Here is a 14,394-nt window from a genome sequence, read left to right as displayed (position 1 = left end):
TCTGACAGGACCTAGGATCAAGAGAGACGCTCAAGTGTTTTAGTACTATATCTCTTGACACAATGATGAAAATAATCATGGCCTCTAAACCTTCAAGCTGCATACTGGACCCTATTCCAACTAAACTACTGAAAGAGCTGCTTCCTGTGCTTGGCCCTCCTATGTTGAACATAATAAACGGCTCTCTATCCACCGGATGTGTACCAAACTCACTAAAAGTGGCAGTAATAAAGCCTCTCTTGAAAAAGCCAAACCTTGACCCGGAAAATATTTTTTAAACTATCAGCCTATATGGAATCTTCCATTCCTCTCTAAAAAAATTGAAAAGGCTGTTGCGCAGCAACTCACTGCCTTCCTGAAGACCAACAATGTATACGAAATGCTTCAGTCTGGTTTTAGTCCCCATCATAGCACTGAGACGGCACTTGTGAAGGTGGTAAATGACCTTTTAATGGCGTCAGACCGAGGCTCTGCATCTGTCCTCGTGCTCCTAGACCTTAGTGCTGCTTTCGATACCATCCATCACCACATTCTTTTGGAGAGATTGGAAACCCAAATTGGTCTACAAGGACAAGTTCTGGCCTGGTTAGATCTTATCTGTCGGAAAGATATCAATTTGTCTGTGAATGGTTTGTCCTCTGAAAAATCAACTGTAAATTTCAGTGTTCCTCAAGGTTCTGTTTTAGGACCACTATTGTTTTCACTTTATATTTTACCTCTTGGGGATGTCATTCGAAAACATAATGTTAACTTTCCCTGCTATGCGGATGACACACAGCTGTACATTTCAATGAAACATGGTGAAGCCCCAAAAGTGCCCTCGCAAGAAGCCTGTGTTTCAGACATAAGGAAGTGAATGGCTGCAAACGTTCTACTATTAAACTCGGACAAAACGGAGATGCTTGTCCTAGGTTCCAAGAAACAAAGAGATATTCTGTTGAATCTGACAATTAATCTTGATGGTTGTACAGTCGTCTCAAATAAAACTGTGAAGGACCTCGGCGTTACTCTGGACCCTGATCTCTCTTTTGACGAACACATCAAGATTGTTTTAAGGACAGCTTTTTTTCCATCTACGTAACATTGCAAAAATCAGAAACTTTCTGTCCAAAAATGATGTAGAAAAATGTATCCATGCTTTTGTTACTTCTAGGTTAGACTACTGCAATGCTCTACTTTCCGGCTACCCGGATAAATCCCTAAATAAACTTCAGTTAGTGCTAAATACGGCTGCTAGAATCCTGACTAGAACCAAACAATTTGATCATATTACTCCAGTGCTAGCCTCTCTACACTGGCTTCCTGTTAAGGCAAGGACTGATTTCAAGGTTTTACTGCATAACCTACAAAGCATTACATGGGCTTGCTCCTACCCATCTCTCTGATTTGGTCCTGCTGTACATACCTACACGTACGCTACGGTCACAAGACGCAGGCCTCCTAATTGTCCCTAGAATTTCTAAGCAAACAGCCGGAGGCAGGGCTTTCTCCTATAGAGCTAAATTTTTATGGAATGGTCTGCCTACCCATGTGAGAGACGCAGACTCGGTCTCAACCTTTAAGTCTTTACTGAAGACTAATCTCTTCAGTGGGTCATATGATTGAGTCTAGTCTGGCACCAGGAGTGTGAAGGTGAACGGAAAGGCTCTGGAGCAACGAACCGCCCTTGCTGTCTGGCCGGTTCCCCTCTCTCCACTGGGATTCTCTGCCTGAGTCACTGGCTGACTGGTGCTCTTCCATGCCGTCCCTAGGAGGGGTGCGTCACTTGAGTGGGTTGAGTCGCTGATGTGGTCTTCCTGTCTGGGTTGGCACCCCCCCCCCCCTTGGGTTGTGCAGTGGCGGAGATCTTCGTGGGCTATGCCTTGTCTCATGATGTTGGTGGTTGAAGATATCCCTCTAGTGGTGTGGGGGCTGTGCTTTGGCAAAGTGGGTGGGGTTATATCCTGCCTGTTTGGCCCTGTCCGTGGGTATCAACGGATGGGGCCACAGTGTCTCATGACCCCTCCTGTCTCAGCTGCCAGTATTTATGCTGCAGTGGTTTATGTGTCGGGGGGCTAGGGTCAGTCTGTTATATCTGGAGTATTTCTCCTGTCTTATCCGGTGTCCTGTGTGAATTTTAGTATGCTCTCTCTAATTCTCTCTTTCTCGGAGGACCTGAGCCCTAGGACCATGCCTCAGGATCACCTGGCATGATGACTCCTTGCTGTCCCCTAGTCCACCTGGCCATGCTGCTGCTCCAGTTTCAACTGTTCTGCCTGTGGCTATGGAACCCTGACCTGTTCACCGGACGTGCTACCTGTCCCAGACCTGCTGTTTTCAACTCTCTAGAGACAGCAGGAGCGGTGGAGATACTCTCAATGATCGGCTATGAAAAGGCAACTGACATTTACTCCTGAGGTGCTGACCTGTTGCACCCTCGACAACCACTGTGATTATTATTATTTGACCCTGCTGGTCATTTATGAACGTTTGAACATCTTGGCCATGTTCTGTTATAATCTCCACCCGGCACAGCCAGAAGAGGACTGGCCACCCCACATAGCCTGGTTCCTCTCTAGGTTTCTTCCTAGGTTTTGGCCTTTCTAGGGAGTTTTTCCTAGCCACCGTGCTTCTACACCTGCATTGCTTCCTGTTTGGGGTTTTAGGCTGGGTTTCTGTACAGCACTTTCAGATATCAGCTAAATACATTTGATTTGATTACCACACATGAAGTTTGCTCCCAGGAAATAAAAGTTATTTGGAACGGCAGAGGGGTTTGGAACTCTTTGTTATTGGTCTATTAACCACATGATGAAGTCACCTGGGAAAGACTAAACTCCCGCCTATACAAACCTGCTGATTAGAAGGTCCTGTCTAGATAGTTGCTGGTTGAAAAAACAAAAGCAGGATTAACACTGATAAATAAAATCACATCGACAGAACTGGGCCTTTTAAAAACTTACAGAAAACAAATAATTTATCCAAAACTAAATATAAGTGTTGATACTAGTTGTGTTTTGATGTATTTGATGTAAGCAGCAAACCCATTAGCTACACATGTATACATTACAATGGTCAGCCTCCCCATCCATTAGCTATAGTAGTGAACTGAATAGGGTTCCACATCTCCAAGAACACCACATCTCTCCTGTCCAGACTCCTGTTTGCATCCCAAATGGCACTCTATTCAGTTCACTAGTTTTGACTAGATCCCTATATAGTGCACTACTTTAGACCTGCACTACTGTCCCCTATTAGGGTACAATAGGGCTCTGGTTTAAAGTAGTGCACTATATAGGGAATAGGGTTCTATAGGGCCTATGTCTAAAGTAGTGCACTATATAGGGAATAGGGCTCTGGTTTAAAGTAGTGCACTATATAGGGAATAGGGTTCTATAGGGCCTATGTCTAAAGTAGTGCACTATATAGGGGGCTCTGGTCTAAAGTAGTGCAAGTAGGGCTGCACTATATAGGGAGTAGGGCTCTGGTCTAAAGTAGTGCAGTATATAGGGGGAATAGGGTGCCATAGGGTTCTAGTCAAAAGTGTATAGTATATAGGGAATAGGGCTCTGGTATAAAGTAGTAGCCCTATATAGGGAGTAGGGCACTGGTCTAAAGTAGTGCAGTTGGGAGGGGATGGGGAGGCTGACCATTGTAATCTGGTTGACCAGAGCCCTATTCCCAGTTGGGAGGGATCGAGAGCACCAGAGCCCTACTTGTAGGGGCACTACTTTAGAACCCCCTATTCCTATATAGTGCACTACTTTTGACAGGTATTGCACTACATAGAAGGGAATAGAGGCAGGCATTTCATTTAACTAGGCAAGCACCCCCTGTTCAGGGGCAGAACTACAGCTCTAACCACTAGGCTACGCTGCCACCCCAACTTCCCTATCCCAGGCTCTGAGTAAAGAATTTACAAATCAGCTATGTCTATGTACATATGAGTAACAGCCTGCATCTGTCTAGACTCAAAACTAGTAGTTAGTATTTCATTTCTATCTACATCTGTCTAGACTCAAAACTAGTAGTTAGTATTTCATTTTACTATGGTTCGTGTAATGTGCACATGAGCAGCTAGAACACATTGATTGTTTATTTCCTTCCTGTCGGCAAATCTGATTTAGTGTGTCTGAACTCTGTCTAGAGAGGTTTGTGCCTGAGACAGAAACGGGGCTGACCTAAAAAAAAAAAAGGATGGCTCCACCTCGTAGAGTTGAATCGACTAACTCGCCATCAGGGGTTACGGTGCTTTCTCACCGTAAAGAAAATGACAAGAGGTAACGGGTGTCCTTATCCCCAAGAGCCGGGTTTACTAGTAGATACCAAGCCACTAGGTAAAGGAACCATCTAGTTACTGTAGATCACACCACATCAGAAACACAAGGAAGCGCTGAGAAACACCGGTTTAAACAACAACAAGTAGCATTAGTTACCAGTATATTTGGTAGTATCTTACAAAATAGTAAACTAGTTACGTTTTTAGTTAACCAACTTTCCAGTGCCCACTTAACCTTAGTTAGGTAACTAGTCAGCTGACTTTAGTGTTTCTCTCGCCATGTGGTTCCCGGTGACTAGTTAGTTATATGCGAGGTTAGGAGTACTAAAACTAAATCAGTATATCGGCATAGATAACTAGTTAGATAGACAGCAAGCTGCCACTATTTGACAACTCTTGAGTTGCCCACCGTTAGCTTGCTTCCCTTGTGTTGAGCCACTTCCCCAGCCGACTGAACTCTACGGTTTACGGTTGAGCGGCGACTGGTTTGGACGGACCGGAGGTTAACTACTACTGATTTCAGCAACCAAACAATAGGCCGTAATTACGCATAATAATAATAATAATATCCTGTGTAAAATTGCAGGCTATTCTTTGGGTGCTGAAATCGTTAGTTTTTGATGAAAAACTTAATGTGATGTGACTCAGAGCTCATCTCTGCCCACACTCATGTTTAGTTACGGATCAACTCGTCGTAGAGATGGGTTAAATCGGCTCCGGTACTAACCAGGCAGTACTTACACATAGATGATGGACATGAAATGCATAAACCAGAGTACGAGAAAAAGAATTAATCCAAAGACGGAGAGCCCTTGCATGGCAAGATCCACAAGGTCCATGTTTGCGCCCTTGTTGTTGTAGCTACACCACGGGTGTAAATACCCACGCAGACTGGTGAGCGAATCACCGAGGTACAGACTCTGCTCCAAAACGTCGCAGAAGGTACGAACTGGGCGGGGTACGGCACTTCCGCCCATGACAACAGTAGTCTTCTGACTCAAAAAAGACCTCGACTTCTTAGAACAGAGAACCACGTCTCTCTCGTCCACTACTACAGATCATATTGCGCTATATTGCAGACAACGGACAATCGAGCAAGGGGCTACAATATCACATTACAATTACAACACGGAATTTAAGGGACATGCATACACTTACAATTCTAACAGATTTTTTGTTAGTAGAGCATTTAACCGTTTTAAAATACAGTTCAATTTATTTTTGTAGGGTACGAAAATGTGGTTTTCGGTTTGTAAATTGACATTTGTGTATATGAAATTTGGCCAAAGGAATAATAAAATTAATTACATAAAAATGCTTCCGCTTATTTCTATTGTATGTAAAGAATCCAAACAGTACATCTCTCCACAATAGTGTAAAATCTTCATAAATGTGTTCAATTATAAACCTACTGATGTCTTGCCACAGTTTTCTTACATGAATACAATGCAACACTGTTTCTGGGTGGTCATTACAAAAGGAGCAGTTTGAGTTGATGTTTTCCTTAAACTTCTTCATATAGTGGTTGGCAGGATAATATTTATGAATGGAAACTTCCTTCCTTTATTTAAAGGAAACTTCCTTCATTTTGTTAACAAGTAGGTACGTGTGTGGCAACATCCAAACTTTTTTCCAACAGATATTATCAATAAATCCATTCCAATAAGGCATGACATAAAGTATAGATACAACATCCTGCTGAAACCAGGTTCGTATCGCTCTGTTGTTGAATGGACCAAAAGAGAAACAAATCTTTCCTACTGATGAGTCAACAGGGTCAATAGCAGGTAGGCTCTGAGGGTCAGGTCTTTCCTACTGATGAGTCAACAGGGTCAATAGAAGGTAGGCTCTGAGGGTCAGGCCTTTCCTACTGATGAGTCAACAGGGTCAATAGAAGGTCGGCTCTGAGGGTCAGGCCTTTCCCACTGATGAGTCAACAGAAGGTAGGGTCAACAGAAGGTAGGCTCTGAGGGTCAGGCCTTTCCTACTGATGAGTCAACAGGGTCAATAGAAGGTCGGCTCTGAGGGTCAGGCCTTTCCCACTGATGAGTCAACAGAAGGTAGGGTCAACAGAAGGTAGGCTCTGAGGGTCAGGCCTTTCCTACTGATGAGTCAACAGGGTCAATAGAAGGTAGGCTCTGAGGGTCAGGTCTTTCCTACTGATGAGTCAACAGGGTCAATAGAAGGTCGGCTCTGAGGGTCAGGCCTTTCCCACTGATGAGTCAACAGAAGGTAGGGTCAACAGAAGGTAGGCTCTGAGGGTCAGGCCTTTCCTACTGATGAGTCAACAGGGTCAATAGAAGGTCGGCTCTGAGGGTCAGGCCTTTCCCACTGATGAGTCAACAGAAGGTAGGGTCAATAGAAGGTCGGCTCTGAGGGTCAGGCCTTTCCTACTGATGAGTCAACAGGGTCAATAGAAGGTAGGCTCTGAGGGTCAGGTCTTTCTTACTGATGAGTCAACAGGGTCAATAGAAGGTAGGCTCTGAGGGTCAGGTCTTTCCTACTGATGAGTCAACAGGGTCAACAGAAGGTCGGCTCTGAGGGTCAGGTCTTGACACGTTCCTGAATAACAGAGCAGCACCTGACGGAATGGCGTCTAAAACCATGGCAACATCTTTAGGTGTTACAGGGACCTTGTAAAGTGATAAGAATTCCTTATAACTAGAAGACCCTCTGCATTTACCAGTTGGCTCACCAATAGGATATAATTTCGGAACCAATATTCTAAAAACAAAGAAGTATTTTTATACAATATATCCCGATTATTCCATATACAATATCTGTGTGGAGAAACATTGTGTTTAAAAATTAAGGACCATGATAAGAAAAGCGGCAGATTTACATTGTCAGTGAGAGTGAGGCAATACTGAGCAGGTAAGAGATGTTGGAATATTAAATATCAGTGGAAACATACAACCGGAGGAGAAACTTCAGTCACATGACACCATAATGACACATATCCATGGGAACAAGAGTACCATCATTAATTCTTATAGAATTTTTTATTTTATCTTTATTTAACTAGTAAAGTCAGTTAAGAACAAATTCTTATTTTCAATGACAGGAACAGCGGGTTAACTGCCTGTTCGGGGGCAGAAGGACAATTTGTACCTCGGGGGTTTGAACGCAACCTTCCGGTTACTAGTCCAACGCTCTAACCACTAGGCTACGCTGCCGCCCCAGAAAGGATTGGGTGTGATGTTATAGACAGGAGATGTGATTGTGTTGTTACCACCCATTCAGTACACAATAGGTCATAAATATATCATTTTCAAATTAATTCCCCAAAACAACAAATTGAAAACTTTTTTTTTGTGACACATGAAACGTTCATGAATTAACACACAAACTGGCCACACACGAACAAAGCAAGTTAAGACATAAAATTGAACAGTACAAAATATTTCAACATTACCAAATAACAGACAGGTGATAATCTATCCAAATGAATCCATAGAGCGTACATTTATTTATCTAGGCAAGTCAGTTAAGAACTAATTATTTTTTACAATGATGGCCTACCCCCGGGCCAAACCCTAACGACACTGTGCCAATTGTGCACCGCCCTATGGGACTTCCAATCACAGCCCGGTTGTGATACAGTCTGGAAGCGAACCAGGGTCTGTAGTGACACCTCTAGCACTGAGATGCAGTGCCTTTGATCTCTGCGCCACTCAGGAGCCTTCATCCAAACAGCATGTTGGTTTGTTTACTACAATAAACGTTTACCTTTCTGGTGCTCTTTAACAACCTCTGACGCAAGAATACTGATTACTGTAGTAACACTCAGACTTTGTCCTGTACAATAATCTCACCCTTCTACCATAAAATCATTTTAAATGTATTAAGGCTCATTCAACAGTGTCTTGCTGTTTCACAGCATATTGTTTTCAATGGGGATTGACTCACCCTATTCCAATCAAATGCTGTTGTAATGGAACAGACAATTTATGGATTTGCTATTGTTTTTAGCGAAGTAGTAACCTAGCCTCTGGGGGAAGTAACCGGTTTGTGATAGTAAAGGCGTCCATCTTGTGGTGGATTGAAGGTGTTGCAGTAGTTGAGGCGTTTACAAGCCTCGTAAGAAGGGACAGTAAAAGAGTCTCCAGTTTTGAGTGAGGGTAGCTTGCATTAAAAAAAGAACAGAAGTGGAGAAAACCACTCAGTGTGAATGACCTATGACCTCCCCAAATAGAAAAGGTAAGTCAGTGTGAATGACCTATGACCTCCCCAAATAGAAAAGTTAACTCAGTGTGAATGACCTATGACCTCCCAAATAGAAAAGGTAACTCAAGTGTGAATGACCTATGACCTCCCCAAATAGAAAAGAAAACTCAAGTGTGAATGACCTATGACCTCCCCAAATAGAAAAGGTAACTCAGTGTGAATGACCTATGACCTCCCCAAATAGAAAAGGTAACTCAGTGTGAATGACCTATGACCTCCCCAAATAGAAAAGGTAACTCAGTGTGAATGACCTATGACCTCCCCAAATAGAAAAGGTAACTCGGTGTGAATGACCTATGACCTCCCAAATACAAAAGTTAACTCAGTGTGAATGACCTATGACCTCCCCAAATAGAAAAGGTAAGTCAGTGTGAATGACCTATGACCTCCCCAAATAGAAAAGGTAAGTCAGACCTTTCTATTGCGTCTATTCAACTAGTAAGAAAAACGTTTATTTTTTATTTTTTATTATTTATTTAATTTAATTTAACCTTTATTTAACTAGGCAAGTCAGTTATGAACAAATTATTATTTACAATGGTAGGCCTTCAAAAGGCCCCCTGCGGGGACGGAGGCCTGGTATAAAAAAAATAACTATAAAATATAGGACAAAACACACATCACGACAAGAGAGACTCAACACTACATAAAGAGAGACCTAAAGACAACATAACAAGGCAGCAACACATGACAACACAGCATGGCAACATGGTAGCAACACAACATGGTAGCAGCACAAAAACATGGTACAAACATTATTGGGAAACGTCAACAGCACAAAGGTCAAGAAGGTAGAGACAACAATACATCACACTAAGCAACCACAACTGTCAGTAAGAGTGTCCATGATTGAGTCTTTGAATTAAGAGATTGTGATAAAACTGTCCAGTTTGACTGTTTGTTGCAGCTCGTTCCAGTCGCTAGCTGCAGTGAACTGAAAAAAGGAGCGACCCAGGGATGTGTGTGCTTTGGGGACCGTTAACAGAATGTGACTGGCAGAACGGGTGTTGTATGTGGAGGATGAGGGCTGCAGTAGATATCTCAGATAGGGGGGAGTGAGGCCTAAGAGGGTTTTATAAATAAGCATCAACCAGTGGGTCTTGCAACAGGAATACAGAGATGATCAGTTTAAAGAGGAGTACAGAGTGCAGTGATATGTCCTATAAGGAGCATTGGTGGCAAATCTGATGGCCGAATGGTAAAGAACATCTAGCCGCTCGAGAGCACCCTTACCTGCTGATCTATCAATAATGTCTCCGAAATCCAGCATGGGTAGGATGGTCATCTGAGTCAGGGTTAGTTCGGCAGCTGGGGTGAAAGAGGAGCGATTACGATAGAGTAAACCAAGTCTAGATTTAACTTTAGCCTGCAGCTTTGATATGTGCTGAGAGAAGGACAGTGTACTGTCTAGCCATACTACCAAGTACTTGTGTGAGGTAACTACCTAAAGCTCTAAACCCTCAGAGGTAGTCATCACACCTTTGGGGAGAGGGGCATTCTTCTTACCAAACCACATGACCTTTGTTTTGGAGGTGTTCAGAACAAGGTTAAGGCCAGAGAAAGCTTGTTGGACACTAAGAAAGCTTTGTTGTAGAGCATTTAACACAAAATCCGGGGAGGGGCCAACTGAGTATAAGACGGTGTGATCTGCATATAAATGGATGAGAGAGCTTCCTACTGCCTGAGCTATGTTGATGATATAAATTGAGAAGAGCGTGGGGCCTAGGATCGAGCCTTGGGGTACTCCCTTGGTGACAGGCAGTGGCTGAGACAGCAAATTCTGACTTTATACACTGCACTCTTTGAGAGAGGTAGTTAGCAAACAAGGCCAAAGACCCCTCAGAGACACCAATACTGCTTAGTCGGCCCACAAGAATGGAATGGTCTACCGTATCAACAGCTTTGGCCAAGTCAATAAAAATAGCAGCACAACACTGCTTAGAATCAAGGACAATGGTGAAATCATTGAGGACCTTTAAGGTTGCAGTAACACATCCATAACCTGAGTGGAAACCAGATTGCAAACCAGAGAGAATACTATAGACATTGAGTGATGGTAGCCAATATGTACTGTTTAAGCAGGCACAGTAAAAAAATAAATAAGAAAAAAAATATGTATTTAACCAGGTAGGCCAGTTGAGAACAAGTTCTCATTTACAACTGCGACCTGGCCAAGATAAAGCAAAGCAGTGCGACACAAACAACAAAACAGAGTTACACATGGAATAAACAAGCGTACAGTCAATAACACAATAGAAAACAAAATCTATATACAGTGTCTGCAAATGGCGTGAGGAGGTAAGGCAATAAATAGGCCATAGTAGCAAAGTATTTACAATTTAGCAGATTAACACTGGAGTGATAGATTAGCAGATGGTGTGCAAGTAGTGATACTGGTGTGGTAAAGAGCAGGAAAGTAAATAAAAACAATATGGGGATGAGGTAGATTGGATGGGCTATTTACAGATGGGCTGTGTACAGCTGCAGCGATCGGTTAGCTGCTCAGATAGCTGATGTTCAAATCAAATCAAATAAAATGTTATTTGTCACATACACATGGTTAGCAGATGTTAATGCGAGTGTAGCGAAATGCTTGTGTTTGAAGTTAGTGAGGGAGATAAAAGTCTCCAACTTCAGTGATTTTTGTAATTCATTCCTGTCACAGGCAGCAGAGAACTGGAAGGAAAGGCGGCCAAATGGGGTGTTGGCTTTGGGGATGATCAGTGAGATACACCTGCTGGAGCGCGTGCTATGGGTTGGTGTTGTTATCATGACCAGTGAACTGAGATAAGGCGGAGCTTTACCTAGCAAAAACGTATAGATGACCTTAAAGAGGACTTAAAATGACGACTTAAAATGACATTACCCTATCTTCATCTGGTGATGACAAACAACTGCCACTGGGAAACCACTAATAAAATCATTAAAGGGGAAATTCACACAATAATGTCTATATGTCATTCATTTAAAAGTCTATGTAACGATCCCAGATTGGTCTTTTCCAAAGTACCAATGCAGACATTTTTTATCTCAAAATCAAATCACTTCTGGGTAACAATTAAGTACCTTACTGTGATTATTTTCAATTAAAATTGTATTTTTATTTTTAATTTTTAAATAGCTTCTTTAGCAAAGACCAATTTCTCAAGCAAGAAGTGGGTTCAGTGGGGAGGGGAAAACTGAAAACGAGTTGTTATTGGCAGAGAGGTTTGGAACTGTTTTCTTATTGGTCTAGCTAGGGGGGTCCCCTGAGCGAGACATTAGCTCCTGTAACAGGATTGCTTCAGTCCCTGTCCTCGCCACTACCCGGGCTCGAACCAGGGACCCTCTGCACACATCAACAACTGACACCCTCTAAGCATCGTTACCCATCATTACCCAAGCTTCCAAATGAAATGAACAACCTCACCTCTCTGTCATAGTTAAAATAATGTATTTCTACAGCTGAGCTCTTTTACGGACACAGATCGCCTTCGCAGTTCCTAATGTTTGTCATTTGTTTGCCATCCTTGATTTTTTTTAAAGTTTGCCTTTATTCCAATGCATTCGATTTATCAGTTAATTTATCATTGTTTGCTTTTGTCAGTCAGCTCATTGCCAGTCAGCTCATTGCCAGTCAGCTCATTGCCAGTCAGCTCATTGCCAGTCAGCTCATTGCCAGTCAGCTCATTGTCAGTCAGCTCATTGTCAGTCAGCTCATTGCCAGTCAGCTCATTGCCAGTCAGCTCATTGCCAGTCAGCTCATTGTCAGTCAGCTCATTGCCAGTCAGCTCATTGCCAGTCAGCTCATTGCCAGTCAGCTCATTGCCAGTCAGCTCATTGTCAGTAAGCTCATTGTCAGTCAGCTCATAGCCAGTCAGCTCATTGCCAGTCAGCTCATTGCCAGTCAGCTCATTGTCAGTCAGCTCATTGCCAGTCAGCTCATTGCCAGTCAGCTCATTGCCAGTCAGCTCATTGCCAGTCAGCTCATTGTCAGTCAGCTCATTGCCAGTCAGCTCATTGCCAGTCAGCTCATTGTCAGTCAGCTCATTGCCAGTCAGCTCATTGCCAGTCAGCTCATTGCTTTGTTTTTCAGGTGCATGCTGGGTAATGAGTGTTCTCTGAGCTAACCATGGCCACAAGAAGTAGACCCTTTCATTTTAGCTCTATTCTTTTCTATCAATAGTTTTCTTTCCTGGATCAGCTGACGATGGTCGACAATATCACTAGACAGGTAGCCTACAGCTAGACACCAATATCACTAGACAACTAGCCTACAGCTAGACACCAATATCACTAGACAACTAGCCTACAGCTAGACACCAATATCACTAGACAACAATATCACTAGACAACTAGCCTACAGCTAGATACCAATATCACTAGACAACTAGCCTACAGCTAGACACCAATATCACTAGACAACTAGCCTACACCTAGACACCAATATCACTAGACAACTAGTCTACAGCTGGACACCAATATCACTAGACAACTAGCCTACAGCTAGATACCAATATCACTAGACAACTAGCCTACAGCTAGATACCAATATCACTAGACAACTAGCCTACAGCTAGATACCAATATCACTAGACAACTAGACACCAATATCACTAGACACCAATATCACTAGACAACTAGCCTACAGCTAGATACCAATATCACTAGACAACTAGACACCAATATCACTAGACAACAATATCACTAGACAACTAGCCTACAGCTAGACACCAACATAACTAGACAACTAGCCTACAGCTAGCTAGACACCAATATCAATAGACACCAATATCACTAGACAATGAGCCAACAGCTAGATACCAATATCACTAGACAACTAGCCAACAGCTAGACACCAATATCACTAGACAACTAGCCTACAGCAAGACACCAATATCACTAGACAACTAGACACTAATATCACTAGGACAACTAGCCTACAGCTAGCTAGACACCAATATCATTCGACAACTAGCCTACAGCTAGCTAGACACCAATATCACTAGACACCAATATCACTAGACAATGAGCCAACAGCTAGATACCAATATCACTAGACAACTAGCCAACAGCTAGATACCAATATCACTAGACAACTAGCCAACAGCTAGATACCAATATCACTAGACAACTAGCCAACAGCTAGACACCAATATCACTAGACACCAATATCACTAGACAATGAGCCAACAGCTAGATACCAATATCACTAGACAACTAGCCAACAGCTAGATACCAATATCACTAGACAACTAGCCAACAGCTAGACACCAATATCACTAGACAACTAGACACTAATATCACTAGGACAACTAGCCTACAGCTAGCTAGACACCAATATCACTAGACAACTAGCCTACAGCTAGCTAGACACCAATATCACTAGACAACTAGCCTACAGCTAGCTAGACACCAATATCACTAGACAACTAGCCTACAGCTAGCTAGACACCAATATCACTAGACAACTAGCCTACAGCTAGCTAGACACCAATATCACTAGACAACTAGCCTACAGCTCGCTGCTCTAGAGCAGGTTTTCATCAAGGATCTCTCTGTACTTTGCTCCGTTCATCTTTCCCTTGATCCTGACTAGTCTCCCAGTCCCTGCTACTGAAAAACATCCCCACAGCATGAGGCTGCCACCACCATGCTTCACCGTAAGGGGATGGTGCCAGGTTTCCTCCAGATGTGATGCTTGGCATTCAGGCCAAAGAGTTCAATCTTGGTTTCATCAGACCAGAGAATCTTGTTTCTCATGGTCTGAGAGTCCATTAGGTTCCTTTTAGCAAACTCCAAGCGGGCTGTCATGTGCCTTTTACTAAAGAGTGGCTTCCGTCTGGCCACTCAACCATAAATTGGTGGAGTTCTGCCTGATTGGTGGAGTGCTGCTGAGATGATTGTCCTTCTGGAAGGTTCTCCCATCT

At 43.0% G+C, this 14,394-nt stretch overlaps 1 protein-coding gene across 1 annotated transcript in view; it reads right to left on the bottom strand.

The window, feature by feature from the left end:
• LOC118379804 (ceramide glucosyltransferase-B) overlaps positions 1–5,289 on the bottom strand; it is a 68,573-nt gene extending 63,284 nt beyond the window's left edge. The window contains exon 1 of the mRNA XM_052517515.1: positions 5,000–5,289. Within this exon, the coding sequence (XP_052373475.1) occupies positions 5,000–5,235 (236 nt within the window). The 5' untranslated portion in view covers positions 5,236–5,289. The remainder of the gene's footprint in view (positions 1–4,999) is intronic.
• Between the last annotated feature and the right edge of the window lie 9,105 nt (positions 5,290–14,394).

The sequence above is a fragment of the Oncorhynchus keta genome, unplaced genomic scaffold (genome assembly GCF_023373465.1).
Source record: "Oncorhynchus keta strain PuntledgeMale-10-30-2019 unplaced genomic scaffold, Oket_V2 Un_scaffold_8424_pilon_pilon, whole genome shotgun sequence".
In the NCBI taxonomy this organism is placed as follows: Eukaryota; Metazoa; Chordata; class Actinopteri; order Salmoniformes; family Salmonidae; genus Oncorhynchus; species Oncorhynchus keta.
The sequence above is the reverse complement of the archived record's forward strand: the minus strand, read 5'-3'. Positions and strand labels throughout refer to the sequence as shown.